Source organism: Mytilus californianus, unplaced genomic scaffold, assembly GCF_021869535.1.
Source record: "Mytilus californianus isolate M0D057914Y unplaced genomic scaffold, xbMytCali1.0.p SCAF_1, whole genome shotgun sequence".
Classification (NCBI taxonomy): Eukaryota; Metazoa; Mollusca; class Bivalvia; order Mytilida; family Mytilidae; genus Mytilus; species Mytilus californianus.
This window is the reverse complement of record NW_026262581.1, coordinates 132,745,658-132,765,161: the sequence shown is the minus strand read 5'-3', so window position 1 is coordinate 132,765,161 and position 19,504 is coordinate 132,745,658. Positions and strand designations below refer to the sequence as shown.

At 32.5% G+C, this 19,504-nt stretch overlaps 1 protein-coding gene across 2 annotated transcripts in view; it reads right to left on the bottom strand.

The window, feature by feature from the left end:
* Window positions 1–19,504, bottom strand: part of LOC127734768 (cAMP-specific 3',5'-cyclic phosphodiesterase 4C-like) — a 280,406-nt gene that overhangs the window by 251,652 nt on the left and 9,250 nt on the right. Inside the window, exons 2-3 of one of the 2 annotated variants that reach the window (XM_052244777.1) lie at window positions 18,729–18,759; window positions 15,490–15,747 (exon numbers count right to left, since the gene is read on the bottom strand). In XM_052244777.1, the coding sequence (XP_052100737.1) occupies window positions 15,490–15,710 (221 nt within the window). In that variant the 5' untranslated portion in view covers window positions 15,711–15,747; window positions 18,729–18,759. Of the gene's footprint in view, window positions 1–15,489; window positions 15,748–18,728; window positions 18,760–19,504 lie in introns of those variants that run through there. The other variant, XM_052244786.1, reaches the window with a different exon arrangement.

The following is a 19,504-nucleotide window of genomic DNA, read 5'->3' as shown; positions in this document are numbered from 1 at the left end:
CTAAATGCTTTGGTTTCAGAGATATCAGCCAAAATCTACATTTTACCCCTATGTTCTATTTTTAGCCATGGCGGCCATCTTGGTTGGCGGGCCGGGACATCGGACACATTTTTTAAACTAGATACCTCAATGATGATTGTGGCAAGTTTGGTTAAATTTGGTCCAGTAGTTTCAGAGGAGAAGATTTTTGTAAAAGTTAACGACGACGGACGCCAAGTGATGCAAAAAGCTCACTTGGCCTTTTAGGCCAGGTGAGTTAAAAAAGGACATTAGGAAAATTACTACATTTATTGTTTTTAGATGAAAATAACATCAAAATGCTCAATTTCAGAAATAGAATTTTAATGAACTTATGTTTCATTAAATAACTAAGATGACATCTTGACATCTTCTTTTTTATGTCATTGACACAAATCACCACTTATTCATTTTTAAAAGGTCAATTTGCTCTTGGTGTATTGGTACATATTGAACAATTTTTCAATAAAAAACCACAATAAATGTCACAGACAAACAGATAAACTGTCATTCATCTAAGACAATTCACAGCCTGATATTAAGACCAGAAAGGCTTTTCATTATATCTTGGCTTATTCTTGTCCTTAATGACTTACAGTGATCCTTTATTCCTCAGTCATATTTGTACTTCCAGATAATTCTTGGGTTTATTTGTTCTAATCAAGGATTTGGACAGAAGATACCTATATCTTACATTTTAACAGACCTGCTTTTGGATTGGGCATTTGCTTTATATATGGAAATAACTTTAAATCAGGGTCATCTGTGGAGTACTCCATATTTCCTTTATTTACAGTTGTGTAATCCTAGACTTTCAAAAAGGGGATTGGACTCAGGGGCCTGCTAAAAAAGTGGGGGGACTGGCATTCAAAATAGGGAAAATTCACCAATAAAACTAAATTTTTTGTCCATAATGTGGACAGAGTCCCCTTAATTTCCCCGACTTATTCCCTTATTTTCTGAAATAATTCTCTGCTGGAGGTATTGAAAGGAACACTTTCATTTTTCTTCTACCAATTTAGTTTTAGTATAATTATTCAACATGTTCAGTGAAATGAAAATATGATCTTGGAAAAAGGATTTAACCATACTGGAAGTAATTACTATTTATCAACATAGACAAATCTTGATCTGACTATTTCTATGCTAAGTTTCATTACATTCTGACCACTTGAAACATGTAAAAGAAAGGTAGAAATACCAAAGTGATATTCAAACTCATAAGACAAACACAAACTTAAAATAACGTTAGATCAACTTATCAATTATCTTCCTGGGTGGATGCAGGCGTTCAAATTAGCGGTGGTCCGAAGTCTGTGACCTTCCATTAAGGGTTCAGACCTTCCCACAGGTAGTTAGTTACACCCGACTGACTTTTGTATTTTTGAAGGTTAAAAAAGTTATAAAAGCATTTTAAACAAAAAATATAAAAATAATCTGAAAATATGCAAATTTACTGAAAGGAAATTTATTTTTCAGAGTTTCGCAGTATAGTGGAAAAATAATGTCAATAAAGTTTCAATATTTTGTATTGGCCAATGATGTATGCTCAGTTAGGTCAGGTGACCTAATGTTTTGTTATATTAATAATTTTTTCACGGGTACATGAAAAAATTGTCTAGGTGGTCATTCTAGCAGTAGACATCGTACAGTCAAAACTTCCTTTTTGTATAAATTTATATATTGTCATAATCATGATGAGGTGCAGCATCATTACTCAATAACGGTTTTCGCATTGCTCCGTGATGAAGGTTTCCAAAATATTTGGTTTTTCCTGGGCAGAGAATGTCCGTTTATGACGGGTATTCATAATATCATATTTAATATTTGGAATGTTTTTGAAAGTATATAGATATTTATTACTATTGTTGCCGGTATTATATTTTTTTGTTCACCAAGTTGTGTGTAATTTACTTTGAACAGATACTATCATTGTGATATATGATGTTTGCATATTATGAGATTACTGTATTGTTATATTAGATTACAAAAACCTGATTAAATGATGGCTCCAGTCAGTCTGCACGGAAAAATGCATATTTGAGTTGAGTCTAATTTAGTTGGCCAAAATTATAGTGTAGTTAAGACACTTATGTGTTTGCTTAAATTCTTCACAATTGATTTGATGTGCAGTCATGTGACTGGTTGTCGACAAGCTACCGGGAAACTCAAGGGGGGGGGGGGGGGGTTGATGAAATGGATTAACGCAGCTAGAAAGACAGGATCTGACTAAAGACCAAAAATTTACAGAGCAAAACAAGAACGTATTTTTTCTCAACGTGACACAATGAAAGGGAAAGTGCCCTGGTTCGTTGGACAAAAAAACTTAAAACTGGATCCCATAAAAAAACATGATGAAAAATTACCACCAAGCATCTATATATCTTGCCAAAAAGTGGTTAAAAGAAACTGACCCCAAGTTTGAAAACGAAGTTGAGCTGTTATCTGACACAAAGTTAGGCTAGTGTGTTCTTAAGCAGCAATTGAAACCAAAACAATTAAAAACGTACAATGTGTTACTTAACACAGCGTTTATTGTTTGGGGAAAGGGGAAGCCTTTTTCTGACTGAATTTATTTAAGAAATTCAGAAAAGAAAATAAGGTTATTAATGTAGTAAGATATGATGAGTGCTTAGGAATGGTAAGCATTTTCTGTTTTGATAAATTGAATTTTCAATAAAAATTGGACCTTCTAAGAACAAAGGAGGACCTTTAAGTATTTTTGGTCAAAGGTCCTGGACCTTTTATTGCCTAAAGTAAATTTGAACCCCTGTGGATGGATGGATTAGTGATAAACATCCAATAGCAAATACTACATGCATATCAGGAGGACAATAAGTTAATGTGATATGAATATAAACCTTGCTTTGTACTATACAACATACTGAGCTTGTTCAAAAGGTAACATTCCGCAAGAAAAAATAAAATCACATTTTCTAACTCCAAGCCTTCATTGCTCTTACTCCTAAATGCCACATGTTTAAATTCTTTGGTTTGACTGGTCTTGGAATTGAAATCAATATCTTTATAAAACCAAAAGTTAACTCATTAAACCTTAGAAAATACATTCATATATGTGTTTAAATCTTGATTATAAATATTATCACTAATTATATCTGATTTAATAAAAAGCAATATCAGTAGCAAAGAACAATTTTTTTTGACAAATCAGGAAATTTATAAAAATGTGAGTCATATTAGCGTATTAAATAATAAGACATTTTAAGAACACCTATCAGATACTAGATCCATTAGGTTTTTTTATAAATCTGCATATGAAGTTCCCTAGAAGTCTTGTCCTTTTGTTATAATCTGAATAAATACTGACTACTAAAATTTATAATTCAACTTACAGACAAAGGATAACATGTACAGAATGCTTCAATATAAAATATCTGAAATTACTGGTAATTACGATTTTATACAATACTTTGTGCTAGTTTTGGATTGTATATGTATATTACTGGATGTGTCCTATTTTCCTTTCCAAATGGTACATGTCAGAGTATTACAATTAACAACCATAACTGGCCTAACAGAAAGCAGGTAATTTGTTTATTTCTACAAGTGACTGTTGTAATTGGTTTATAGAATTTTAGAATATAAAAAATAAATCTTGAAAAAAATGCAGCTGATTTTCTCTGCCTTCTTTTTATTTCACTTTTCCTTACTATTCAATTTGAAAGAATATTATCTCCTTCACCCTGAAATAATACAATTAACAAACAAAGCAGACAATGCATACAAATAAATTACATTATACGTATTCTCTATACCTAATCCTATCTAACTCGAACATGACCAACTTCTTACTGATGTCACAAGATTTCAATAGGTAATCTGATGATGGTTTGTAGTGTTGACAAGCCATCACACAGAAAGGCAGAAAATATATAATAATTCATCACAGTCTTTAATATCTAATTACAAAGCAATTTCAGGCATCAGCCCAAACATATGCTGTGATTAATCATTTCTATATTTCATTTGTCAACATAAACTTTCACTTGGTTCATGGAAATACTATATTGACAGGAACTCCAACTAAATTAAGCACATTCTTAGTGATTTCTCAAGGATATAAAAAATACAGACTCAGTTTAACAAGAAGTAATAACATTTTACTGGCAACTTATTTACCCCAAGAGGGTACTCAGAATGAAATCTAATGCGCCTCCTGATGGGATGACACAAGGTTGAAATTATATGTAATTAAAAAATAATCCATTTATGTATAAAATAAATTGCTTCACCGAGTGCAGCTGAATACGACCGCAGAGGTCCAACCCTGAACAGTTGGGGCAAAAATGGACACAATATTCGCGCTTGATACAGGTCTGAATTTGGATTGTAATTCAATATTTGACCACATTATAGGATTCTGACACAGAATAACTGTAGTCAAAGAACTTAGAATTGGTTATATCATTTGAATTTATATTCAATTTTTTGCTTTTGTGCAATACACTATGCTGTTACTAATTGACCTCCCCCTCCCTTTTTTTTCCTAAAAACCCCCCCTCTTTCCAAAAAAAATTTTTTCCCTCAGTCATGGTCATAATTTCAATTCAAATTTCCAATGGAGTTTGCAACCATAATAACCCATTTAAATACATCATAAAAGTCTTAAAATAGAAAATGAAATACATAATCATAGCTAAAATTAATTTACCTTAATCAGCATTTTTAAAATAATTAAAATAGTAACTTCTAACTAGAGGCTCTCAAGAGCCTGTGTCGCTCACCTGTATTTACTGATGCTTTGGAAATCATGTAAAATAAGGTTAAAATCATAATTAATAGTATTAGATATTAGATATTATAATGATATCTAAGAATAAAGATAATAACAAAAAACTGCAAATTTTTTGTAAAATTACTAACTCAGGGGCAGCAACCCAACAACTGGTTGTCAGATTCGTCTGAAAATTTCAGGGCAGATAAATCTAAATCTGATGAACATTTTTGCCACCTGTAAGATTTGCTCTAAATGCTTTAGTTTCAGAGATAAAAACCAAAAACTGCATTTTACCCCTATGTTCTATTTTTAACCAAGTCGGCCATGACGGTTGGAAGGCGGGGTCATCGAACAAATTTTTAAAACTAGGTACCCTAATAATGATTATGGCCAAGACTGGTTAAATTTGTCGCAGTAGTTTCAGAGAAGAAGATTTTTGAAAAAGATTACAAAAATTTACAAAAAATTGTTAAAAATTGACTATCAAAGGCAATAACTCCTAAAGGGGTCGATTGACAATTTTGGTCAAGACAACTTGTTTGTAGATCTTACTTTGCTGAACATTATTGCTGTTTACAGTTTATCTCTATCTATAATAATATTCAAGATAATAACCAAAAACTGCAAAATTTCCTCAAAATTACCAATTCAGAGGCAGCAACCCAACAACAGGTTGTCAGATTTGTCTGAAAATTTCAGGGCAGATAGATCTTGACCTGATAATCAGTTTTATCCAAGTCAGATTTACTCTAAATGCTTTGGTTTCAGAGATATAAGCCAAAATCTACATTTTACCCCTATGTTCTATTTTTAGCCATGGCGGCCATCTTGGTTGGTTGGCGGGGTCATCGGACACATTTTTTAAACTAGATACCCTAATGATGATTGTGGCCAAGTTTGGTTAAATTTTTGTAAAAAGCTAACCACGACGACGACGACGGACGAACGGACGCCAAGTGATGAGAAAAGCTCACTTGGCCCTTCGGGCCAGGTGATCTAAAAATGAATTGACAGCTAATCGCCTCAAGACAATACAAAAATTCTTTATACCTAATTTAAAAGCAGTGTAAGGGAGGTAATTCAAAGTTGTGTTTGAATTATCTCCCTTACACTGTAATTTGTATTTAAGTAATTGTCCATTAACCAGGACACCCTTGTTGATTCTCACTTTTTTGCCCCTAATTCCTAAACAGTTTGAGCCATAACCCCCCAAAGCAAATCCTAACCATCCCTTTGTGGTATGGAAACTTGTGGTATAATTTCAGAGAGATCCATACACTGTTCCACAAGTTATTGTCATGAAACTAGAAAAATGCTTATTTGGGCCCCTTTTTGCCCCCTAATTCCTAAACTGTTGGGACCATAACCCCCAAAATCAATCCTAACCTTCCTTTTGTGGTTATAAACCTTATGTTTAAATTTCATAGATTTCTATTTACTAATACTAAAGTTATTGTCCAGAAACCAAAAGTCTTCGGACGACGACGTGATACCAATATACGACCGCAAAATTTTTTGCAGTCATATAAAAATCAAGAAATTAAAAATTCATAGTAAACAAAGTGCAGAAATTGTATTAAATGTTTTAATAAAAGAGCCATTAAAAATTTCCCTTTCCCATTAAGTGCAAAAATTAGACACTTTTTTTCAACTGCATTATAAGTCAAATTTTGCCTCAAAACCATATACTTTTTTTAGCTGTAATACAACACTGACATTTTTAGCAACAGGAATTGTTAATCCTATTTTTTCTAGGAAAATGCATTGTAAGTTATTGTGCTCTTGTAACCAACACATGAACACACTTCCCACCTTCCTTTTTCAATAGTATCAACTGTGTCTTATATACCGGTCTATGTAAATTAAGTAAAACAGTTACCATGGTAAACTGTGGATCATCAACTGCCATCTGTTATATCTTTATAAATGAAGTTGGGCTTTAAAAAGATTTTAAAAAATTGGTATAAGTTGACCAAATAAATTATAATAAACTGTTGACACAGAGATATGTCTAGCTTGTCGGCATAAAATTCAGAAAAAGACAATCTGATGGACAGCAACATTGCTTTTTTAAATTCAAGTCGCTGGACCATGATCTAGTGTGCAGACAGAGCTCCAGATAAGCTGCGTATTTGCGTGATCACGCAATAAAAATAATTAAAAACCCAATGCAATTGCCCATTGCAGGGTTCAATAACCCAATTAATTCAAAGGAAAACCAAATTATATGCCAAAAACATGGGTTCTTAACGCTTTTATTCGCTATCGTTTGCGTTATTTACCCTTACTTGATTACAGTCGTCGCGTAAATCTATTTTTATAATATTTATAATTGGAAATGTCCTTTCGTTCTAAAAATAGAGCCCTGCATCAAGTAGCTGTAATGGGTCCCTGTTGGAATTTTCCGTTGCTCAAAAGGTACACGTGTTTATGAAAACATTTCGATCTTCTCGGTGTTTATCCAATTAGCGTGTGACATGCTGTCATATTTTTTCGAATTGCTCAGGATTTATCATAACAAACAATGAATTAAAACGAAAGTAAATGTCCGGTAAAAATATTGAATAGAAGCATGTTTTCGGCTTCTTTTTGATAGCTGAGGGAAAGTTATGATGATACCAAGACTCAGCTAGTGATTTTAGGAAGCGGCCATTGAACGCACAGCGTGTTTGCGTACCATAACGAGAACATTGCTAGAGCGATAAACACGGGGTTCCATCAAAACGAAATCAGTTGGAAAAAGTGAAACGCCAAATCAATTATGACATGATATGTAGTTTGAAAGCATCGGAAACCAAAAGTTCTGATAAGGGACAACTTAACCCAGATTTATGTAAATTGAATTAAACGAAAACAGTTTATATATTATTTTTTTCATTTTAGTTGATGAGTGAATACACATATCTGTTTTTTACGTCAATGCAGCTTGACACTTTCTTTGTTTTGGTCTAATTGTTCTAGATGCTTAAGATAGTTGTCTTATTGGCAAGTGCAGTATAACATTGTCATTTATTTACTTGATGTTGCAGAATTATTTGTAAATTTAAGTTGAATGTGGTCTCCGTCATTATAAACCACCCTATAAACCTCAAGGTTTTGGGGTATATCTTAAATCTGGAAACTAGGTGAAAGGACTGGCAAAACTTTCTTACAGCACCTAAATTTCACATATATTACACAAAAATCTAAACACTTAGCCACACCTACCCCAACTATAATTAAACTGTAGGGTGATCATATGGGATCTAGAAAGGCAATTAGTTCCTGTCCAACTAGTGACACCAGCTGCAGTTTACATAAGTTTTGAGAAAATAGAAAACTGACAGAACGTTCAAAATGGGACACAAATTAAATGTACAATTGCTCGTCAGTGAATAAACCAAATAAAACAGCTAGCACATATACTACAAAGAAAGACCTAATAGGATAGAAAGACTTGACCAATTTTAATAAAACTTTGCATGACCTAAGCTTAGGAAATTATAAGATAGTTGGCCAAGTTTCATTGCCATAGGATATATATTAAAAAATCTAGGGCCATTTTAATATTGAAATTTGGATGTTTATTTTTGACGTTTAAATCAAATATTTTCAACTGTCAAGACTTTGGCCTAGAAAATTTAAATATTGCAAAAATTTGCTTTTTAAATCCTCTTGAATATAATATAATAAGTTTTAAAAGCAAAGGAACACTCATTTGATTTATCAGATTTATCACAGTTATTCAAAAGTCAAATTTATATGAGCCTGTGCCTGAAAATAGAGATTTTCGAATTAAGGAAAGCCTTACATGCATTTTTTTCAACCAATTTGAAATTTTTGAAGTTTTTTAACCATACATTATTCTTCCATATATATTAAACGTACTTTAAATGTAAAGAAAAGTTACAAAAAGCATACCACATGAGTATAAAATGGTCTTAGGCCATGTAAGACTGAGAATTATTTAGAGTCGATTTAGGCCGTAGCCCATATTTACATATAAAAATGCACACAGAGGCTATAAGAAATGGAAATTTGTTACTTTTTGCTCATTTCTATGCTAAGATGTTATAATACAAGAAGTCTAATTGAAAAAGGACTCTTGAATTCAACTTTTTTTTTGCAGACAGTATGGTCTGATGACCAGTTTTTCACTTCTCAATGGAAAACTTGCATGTAGTTTTAGTCTTAATTGGCATATATTTGAACCACCTACTATCCTAGAGAAGAAAATTATGGTAGCATATAAAAAATGAATAGGGTGTACTGATCATTGTAAAGTGTTTTTTTTACAGATTTAGTGAAATAATTGTGATGGACTACAGATTTTATGTACAAAGCTCTTCACATTTCACATACATCAAACAGGTCGTTTAACCAGGGACATAAATACAAATATTCTGCACATTTTTTCTGTGATAATCTACTTTTCTCTAGATTCAGAGTTCACAAATGGTTAATTAAATTTGATTTAAGCATAGAAACACAAATATCAGGAACATAAAAAGCTGTCAGATAGAAAGTCAGCATGGCTCTTAGGCATAAAATGGAATTTGCTTTAAAATGCTTATTTTAGCCGTATAATGCCAAAATGGGACATTTTAACAGAATTTCTGTCAAACAAAGATGTAAATCCTTTACTTTTATTGAGTTTGCAGCGATATTGTTTGCCTCAAATTACATCCGAAATTCTGCTTTTTCCCCTAGAGAAAATTCCCAATTACTAAAAAAAAATGGCTTAAAATTCCTCCCAATAAGTTTTACATTTTCCCAAAAGTGATGGCAATGGTAGTAATGAATGTAAATTTCGTATTCATGTTATTGTTTTGATATTATGAAAGCACTTTTGAGATCCAGGTTTCTGATCAGAATCATCACAGTGTTTGATGTGGTTTTCAAGCATTAGGTATCATCACTGTTTCCGTCTCTTTCCCCTCCCCAAAAAGTACCTTTCAGGTTGAAAATGTCTGACAATGAAAATGTACGTGATAAAACTGTGCAAAAAGGACAGTCAAGTTTAGCAAAAATCGGAGATGGGTTTAAAAAAAAAATAAACCAATTTCCCAATTTCAATAAAAATTATGCATTTTTCCCAAAAAAAAACGGTAGAGGTAGTTTTGAAAAAAGACAACAATATCACTGGTTTGACAAATTGAAATCAGCAAACCATTCTGGAAAGTTGCCAAAGTACAGAATCTACATTTACGGAATTCCTCTCTTAGGCCCGAGAACACAGTTATTTTGTAGTGCATTTCTTTTAGACAATAAATTCAAATTAAAAAAATCGCACCTGCTCTATCTCAAAAAGATTTTTACAGTGTAGTGTACTACTATTGATACAAATAATATCAAAATTATAGAAACTTCTACCAGCTCTAACTCAAAATATTGACAATTCTGTGTTAAGGGGGGCTAAAATTCAGTTTGACAGCTTCAGACATTCTAATTTTTGACCTTTTTTAACTGGACCAAATCACTACTTAACATAAAGATTCAGCACCCAAATTTTTTTAACATGTAATTTCATCCCCTTACTTAATATTTCATGCATAAAATATCAAGAAATAAATTGGAAAAGTGTATCCAAAAAAAAATGCAAGTTATACACTGTTCACACTAGGGACTATATTCGTAGACAACGAAAACCTAAGGACGATAACTGTGTCCTTGGACCAATATTAATGCAATTAAAAAACTTTATCACCCAATTACATAAAAAAATGGTGGGTAAAAACCCCAATTTGTGAATTCTTATCTGGAGCTCTGGTGCAGAGCCTGAAAATGGTTGACAAACTGAGATGTACAGACAGTAATGTACTTGTAACTTTATAGAAAATATCATTGTCTATTGTAAGTAGTTCCTATCAATCTAACTCAAGTAGAAAACTTTACATTGAAAATTGCTAATTTATTCAAAGTCACTGGACCATGTCCTGGGAGGCAGGGCCTCAACATAGTCCTCAAACTAATATGTACTGATAGTAATGCAACTTAATAGTAAATATCAATGATCTATCACAAGTAGTTCCTATCAAACTAACTTAAGCAGAAAACTTAATATTGAAAATTACTAATAATTCTATGTCACTTAACCATGACCTAGGGGGCAGGGCCTCAAAATATATCATATGCATTCCTTTTATTTTGTATTTATGTTTAACTCTTTATAAAAGAACTTTTCAGTAGGTATAGCCTTTAAAAAAACAAGACCAAAACCTTCCCTGGACCTGCGTCGATGCATGCAATTGATTGAGGTAACAAGTATACTGAAGCATAACTAATCATACCCTTCCATCGAAGCCCAGATAACCTTGACAAATATTTTCCTTGTACAATGATTGTTGCAAAACCTCAAACTATATCAGCAAACAGAGTGGCTGCAAGACAGATGTAAAAGTTTCTTACACGCTACAACTCAACATTATCAAGCTGCAGACCAAATATAAAATCATTCCCTTGCATAGAAGCCAAGAAAACTCAGAAGAAAATTTTCCGTGACTTACAATGAGTGTTTTAAAACTTCAAACTATCCGTAAAACAGGAAGTGGCTGCACAGCAGATTTTAAAATTGCTTACATGTTACAATTCAACATTATCAAGCTGTAGACCAAATATACAATCATTCCCTTGCACAGAAGCCAAGAAAAGTTGGATGAAAATTTTTCTACCTAAGGTTTTTTAAAAGGAAGGAATGGCAGAATGAGGGATGTGGCAACACAGGAAAAACTACATCAACCTAAAATGTTGCATGTAGGATGGTGCAAGATACCTTCTTAAATTTCAGGGAAAACATTTTCAATTTTTACCATATAAAGCATTTTTTCAGCAAGTAATTTTAATAAGAGAAAATGTTTATTTTTCTCTAAAGATTACTGGTTTTGACTTCAATTGCAAAACTATTTATTATTTTTGCATGTGACTAATCAATTAACAAAGGCTGTTAAAAGCTAAATACTGTAATGTCATTTAGATCAACAAAATTATTATTTATATCATCACTAATAGAATCTTTAGTGTAAAAATGTCATTCCCATTGTTAGACCATTAATTTCCCACATGTTTCATGTTTCTGATATAATTTCAATATTTAATTGAATAAGAAAACCTTATAGTAATAAATAAAATATTGTTGAGTAACAAAGTCAATAAATCTCCCTTTATGCATTTCAATCGTTGCATGTAAAATCTATAATTCTTCCTGTGCTTTAATTTTTCCTCTATTATTCTGTATCTACTACATGTACAAGTAAATCTATATTATTTATGATACATTTTCTTCCGAAAGAATAATGAACAAAAATATGGCTATTTACTTTTCTGGTGGATAGTTGTCTAATTGGTGTCAATCATACCACCTCTCCTTATTTCTAGGAAGGATTCTGTGTTATGCTAATTTTTTTGTTTAAAATGATATTTTTTATGTGTTTACAGTCTTCACGCTTAACCACAGGCCCAGCAGCCCAGGCTTGTAAATAGAATAAGAATTAGAATATGCTGTCGGTCCTGTAAAAATCATCTCTACAGGCCAACAGAATCAAACTAAAGTTTTCCAAAAAACCAAAAATTGAGCGGTGGGCCAGTAGATTTAAAAGTTTATCGTGAAGACTGTGTGTTTGCCATTCTCGGGCCTTATTTAATGACTAGAAATATTCTATAATCTTCTATTCTATTCTGTTGATTTCAGTACATGCATTGGTTCTATGACAAAACATAGTTGACAGACCAATGGATGAATTATCTATTGTATTTCTATTTTTATTTAGATTTTCTTATTATCCCACAATGTCACTACTTTATTCATTAAAGGACAAAATACAACAATATAATTTGGTTGATTAATGTGTACCATGATTACTGTGTGTTTACTAAACTAAAATAGACATATATTTTACAGAGATGGTAAAATTTATATTAAGGTCATCTCAGGAGGCTTTTATTAATTCCATTTATTATCCAACACTATCAGTATTTCTATATGTGGATATGCTAATTAATTGGTATGCATTGTGGTCTGATGTCAATGGAAGTATTTGTGTTATTCATTATTACTGCAATACTCCGTACATTTATTGTAAAAAAGAGTAAAGATACGCAGAGTTATCTCACCTGCGTAATTGTCAATGAGAAACTGAAATCAATATCAAACTACACGTCATATAACAGGATATAACTAAAGAACCTATGTGAGAACGCTCACATACCCCATGCCCCCCCACATTGTCACTAGGCAAACAAAATCTCACCAGATTCCTTAGTTCAAAGATTCATAACTCCTACAAAAGTCAACTAATAAAAATTTCTTGTCAATATGCTTATCTACTTAGTATGTCCTTATTATCTACAAAGTTGTGATGACAAGAACAGGACTAATGGACGGACAGAAGGGTCAAAAACATTATACCCTTTGCAACTAAGGCAACTTTGTTGCATTTGGTATAATTATAAATATATAAGTTTAAAAATAAATTATTTAAAAACTTCATATCAGTAGCCATGAAAATGAGGTAACATTTGCTTCTGTGAAGACAAAAACTTATTCTTAGCTTACAGAGTTCAAATAATTTCTGGGGCTCATTTTTATTACTATCATATGACCTTGACCTTTAAACTTAAAATCATAAAAGTCATGATGCTGTCTTAAAAGATTTTTAACTAAAGGCTCTCAAGAGCCAGTGTTGCTCACCTGGATCTACTGTGGTTTTGGAAATCATGTAAAATAAGGTTTAAATCATAATAAATAGTATTAACTACCCTAATAATGATTGAGGTCAAGTTTGGTTTAATTTGGCCCAGTAGTTAAGTTAAAAGCAGGTCATCCCACTAGTAACTAGACTTACAATAGTAACTGAAGACCCCTTATCATTATTTAAATTAGTTTTCATCGGATACATTTTTCAATCAAGATACCCTATTGAAAATTGTGGCTAAGTTTAATTCTATTTGGCCCAGTAGATTAAGTGGAGAAGATTTGTGTAAAAGATTACAAAAATTTACGAAAAAAATTGTTAAAAATTGACTATAAAGGGCAATAACTCCTTAAGGGGTCAATTGAAAATTTTGGTAATGTTGACTTATTTGTAGATCTTACTTTGCTGAACATTATTGCTGTTTACAGTTTATCTCTATCTATAATAATTTTCAAGATAATAACCAAAAACTGCAAAATTTCCTTAAAATTACCAATTCAGGGGCAGTAACCCAACAACGGGTTATCTGATTCATCTAAAAATTTCAGGGCAGATAGATCCAAAAACTGCATTTTACCCCTATGTTCTATTTTTAGCCATGTCGACCATGTTGGTTGGCAGGCAGGGTCATTGGACACATTTTTTAAACTAGATACCCTAATGATGATTGTGGCCAAGTTTGGTTAAATTTTTACCCAGTAGTTTCAAGAAGATTTTTGTAAAAGTTAACGACAACGACGGACGACGGACGCCAAGTGATGAAAAAGCTCACTTGGCCCTTCGGGCCAGGTGAGCAAAAAAAGAATTAGGATCTAACAGTACCAAATTTGTTGACCTCAATATCACAGAATTATTCAGTATCATTACAGCAAATTTCATGTAAAAGGAGAAAGATTCACACACACAAACAATAAATCTCTCATTTCTTATATTTTAATCAAATGCAGTTAAGCCTTCTATAAAGGTCAACTTATTTAGTGTCTTGTCAGGTCACTCTATTCCTATCCTATTGTAGTAATACCTATGAATATTTAACCTAAATTCAAAGGTCATCTGTCTTTTCAGGTCTGTTTTCCTTGGTGCCCTATTCTTGTCCCATTATAGTAATACCTATGTATATTCAACCTAAATTCAAAGGTTATCTGTCTTTTGAGGTCTGTTTTACTTGGTGCCCTATTCTTGTCCCATTATAGTAATACCTATGTATATTCAACCTAAATTCAAAGGTCATCTGTCTTTTGAGGTCTGTTTTCCTTGGTGCAAAGGACGACCTTTATACAAGTTTGCTTATTTAATCTTTATCAGTTATTCAATTCATTATAAGAGTGATATAGGACCATTTTTCTATAATAACATTTATATGAAGTAATTCCCAAACTAGAGTTTAACATAATTTTCTCACATTTGGGAATGAAATGTTTTTAACAATTAGAGCTTTTTACTCTAAAATTGGATTTCAAAAAAAGGTTTATTCTTTTATTCAAATTTTAGGCTTTAATGTTAAACTAAATCCCCTCTTGTCAGCAATACTCAGGAAGTACCTCAAAAGGAATCTTTCTCTTATAACTGCTGTCTTAAGGTTCCAGTTTTAAAACAATTTTCCAATATAGACTATAATGTTAAACTCGACTGTAAGTCCCATGTAGAAACTTATAGTAGATGGTTGATCAATAAAAATCAATAGATTCTATAGAGGGAAGTATTCTCTTCATATGGTTATAACTGATTAGACAGTCCTAAATATTTGTCTACAGATTTTTAAAAGGGTCCAATGTAAAACTTGTGTATATCCACAATGGTTGGCTGATTGGAACCAAAGTAACAATGGTTGGTATATTATAAAACATACATCCCCAAAAACCTTTCAGTCAGAGTTGATTGCAAAAAAAACTTTTGGACTTTGCACCTACACATTTTTGAACCCCTAGAATCTTAAAAAGGTCCTAAAACTGTATTTCATTCATTTGTTTCAATATTTTACTTTGAGCAGAGGGTATAGCATATATGACCTCTAATCTGCAAGATCATTTCTTGTCTGATAACATTGAAAACTGTTCCACTTACTTCATAGAGGCTGAGGGCCATGTCAAACGTGATGTTCTAGACAGAATCAGGTATCGATGAGGCATCTTCGACATTCCACTGCCCTGTACCCTCAACTGGTCTTTCTTCCCTGGACCTAAATGACTGTGAGCCCATAGGTGACCAGACTCCAGGTCTATGGTCTGCTGACGACATGGCAGGGTACGTTGGATATCTTCACTTTTGGCTAAACGATTCAGCATTACTACATTCTATATGTATTCTCATATATATCTCTCTCTTAAACCAGTAAATAGTCAAAATATATTAATTCATATTTCACTTGTAAACAAAGAAGCATATAATAAAAGTAATTGAATATGGTAATTTTGGTGTTTTAAGGTGCATTTGAATAACATGCAATCGAATAAATCACTAGAATGGTTGATCTTTTAATAGCCATCTGACGTGGAAGTCTAGTAATTATTTCCTCTCTATGGAACAAAATTTCCACATTTTTGCATGAATTATTAACAAAAACACTATCCATTTTCACAAAAAAATAGCAGATGGAATGTTTACACAAACAAATATAACATGTCATCATCTGAATTACCTTTTTTATTAACACTGTAATACATGTGAACTCTTATCGCCAACATTCTTCAGAAAAGTACATGTATTTTTTTCCTGGTAATAAACTTTACTCCAATAATGTCACTTTCATACATGGTTTTTATTTTTTTTAGCACATAATGTGTTTAGAAGATCATGAAAAAAGTGTCAGTATTACATAATTCTTAAACTGAAGAAATACAAAGTACAATTTCAAGAAATTTAAGTTTTGCAATTTTTTTCAACATTCTTACCGGTAGATACTATTTTATAAAAGACTACTACAAAGTTTCTTCTACAACATATAGTCTAAAGGACTGGAGTAAACAAAGTATATTTTTCAAGACAAGTAAAAAGCTGGCATGGTCAACTGATACTTCCTATAATGCACATTTATTGAGAAAAAAAACTTTTATTTCAAGGCTTCAAAATAAAAGCATAATTGGGAAAAAAGAGGCGGAAGACACCAAAGGTAGAATAAAAACAATCAAAGAGAGGCTGACAAAATGAAAGCATGCTTGGGAAAAAAAGAGGCAGAAAACACCAAAGGCAGAATAAAAACTCACAAGTCATACAGAGACTGAAAAATCAGGGAAAAAAATGGAAAATGTCGAAAAGAAAAACAAGTCTACAAAATACTGGTGCTACATAAACAAGAGTGCACACGCTGAAATGTCTCGCCTTCTTTACTAACCATTGATATTATGCTGATAGTCCTAAATATAAAGCTTTACTACAACTACCATATCAATTTAACATGATCCAAGAAAATGAGGTCAAGGTCAGATAAACCAAATTGGAAATACATGTACACCTAACAATCATTCCATACACCAAATATGCTTTAAATATAGTTGATCTATTGCACATCGAAGAAACAAACTTAACCAGGAAAACTTAACATTGATCAATGAACCATGAAAATGAGGCCAAGGTCAAATGAAACCTGGCAGGCAGACATGTACACCTTACAATCATTACATGCTTTAAACATAGTTGACCTTTTGCCTGTAGTATCAAAGAAACAAACTAAACAAGGAAAACTTAAGATTGACCAATGAACCATGAAAATGAGGTCATGGTCATAAGATAATTGCTAGACAGACATATACACCTTACAATCATTCCATACACCAAATATAGTAGACCAATTGCTTATAGTATCTGAGATATCGACTTCACCACGAAAACTTTACCCTGTTCACCGATCCATGAAATGAGGTCAAGGTCAAGTGAAAACTGTCTGACGGGCATGAGGACCGTGCAAGGTACGCACATACCAAAAATAGTTATCCTATTACTCATAAGAGAGAAATTAAGAATACTAAAAATCTTAACTTTTTTTTCAAGTAGTCACTGAACCATGAAAATGAGGTCAAGGACAATGGACATATGACAGACAGAAACTTCATAACATAAGGCATCTATATACAAAGTATGAAGGATCCAGGTCTTCTACCTTCTGAAATATTAAGTTTTTAAGAGGTTAGTTAACGCCTCCGCCACCGCCAGGGGAACACTATCCCTATGTTGAGCTTTCTGCGACAGAAGTCACAGGCTCGACAAAAACTAAAGACTGAGCAACACTAACCCCACCAAGAACCAGGGTGATCTTAGGTGCTTAGGCATGGGAGATCCTTCTCCACATGTGGCATCCGTCATAATACTAGTGGTAGGTATAAATTTGGTGTTTAGTCTCGTACTGTGATGTCACAATCGACAAACACAGGACAGGAGAATGGTAACAACAAATGGAACATATCAGTGGTCATCTGCCACAGAGATATTAAATAACAGTGGGATAAAAACAGTTGCTTATGTCTACATTATTTGTTCACTGGTGGGTAGTTTTCTCAGTGGTAATCATACCACATATTCTTATTTTTTGTTTTATTCCAATCAAGCAAGGGATACTTTCTAAAAACTTTTATTTGGGACACATAGATAGAATGATGGACAAAGAGATTACTCAATAAGTATCCTCTCGATAGGATAGGATAGGAAACGAATGTCAGCACAAGAAAACTTACAGTGTATGGTAATGCTAGGGGTCACCATTATCTTGCTGTGAGAACAGAGTGCTACTAAGGAACTTGCAGACTCAAAACAAATTCAACCCAAATACACAAGTGTGCCTATCTGGAGTTCTGAATTTTATCAGTGGTTGTAGCTGTTTATTTATATCTGGAGTTCTGAATTTAATCAGTGGTTGTAGCTGTCTATTTGTATCTGAAGTGAGTAGCTGTCTATTTGTATCTGAAGTGATGAATTTTATCAGTGGTTGTAGCTGTCTATTTGTATCTGGAGTGATGAATTTTATCAGTGGTTGTAGCTGTCTATTTGTATCTGGAGTGATGAATTTTATCAGTGGTTGTAGCTGTCTATTTGTAGGTTCTTGTCATCACACCTGAGTAAAGAATTCTATCAGTGAAAACTTTTGAATTATCTTTACACATTTGTTCTATTGAAGAGTGTTGCATTCTCATTGATGTTTACACTACAGTTTCTTTTCTGCATATACATGGTATATTTCAATCTGACAACCACATTAACAAGGACATTCTGGTGCCAATATTCATATATTGTATTGTTGTATCACTCAAATAGAAATGAATGCAATCTTTGTATGTTATAGTTTTAAATAATTAGGTTTGATAAAAACTCACGATTTAACCTTATTCCTCTGTCCCCTTAAATCTGGAAAAAATAGAAATGCATAATTGTTGCAATATCAAAAGTGCAAATATCAAGTGCCATCAAATGGATAATAAAAGGAATACAACAATATTATAAATATGAAGTTCATATCTTTCAGATCTATAAAATGATTATCTATAGGCTTATAAAAAAAATTAAATTTTACTGGTCTTGGTTTCAGGATTCTTACATTTCCAAACACCTTAATTCTCATCCTTGAGACGACATAGGTCTATTTCTTTTGACCTTAATACGAAATATATATCCTGATTACCTGAATTCATGGGTGTAGATTATTAAAGATTCAGTTTTTCACAGTTAAGCAATACTAGAGGCTTTAAAGAGCCTGTGTCGCTCACCTTGGTCTATGTGCATATTAAACAAGGAACACTCTCCAACATTGTAGATGAGAATAGAATTCATGACAAAAATCTCTGCTTTGTTGATCACTTAGTCTGTATGTTTCTCTCTATCTTCTTCAGTTTTTGCTCAAAACACAAAAGAGGGTAAAAAAATCCTCATTTAAGGGCAAACATTCCTATAAAGAGTGACAGTCTACTAACTATATCAGCAAAATTTGACTTTTTAGTAGATCTTAATTACCTTGCTGATCATTTTTGTGATTTAAAGTATCTATTTATCTATTATAATTTTTATCATAAAAGGCAAAACGCAAAAGAAATGGCAATAACTCCAATAAGGAGTCGTCATACTATTTCTTCTATATTGTCTTAATTGTAGATCT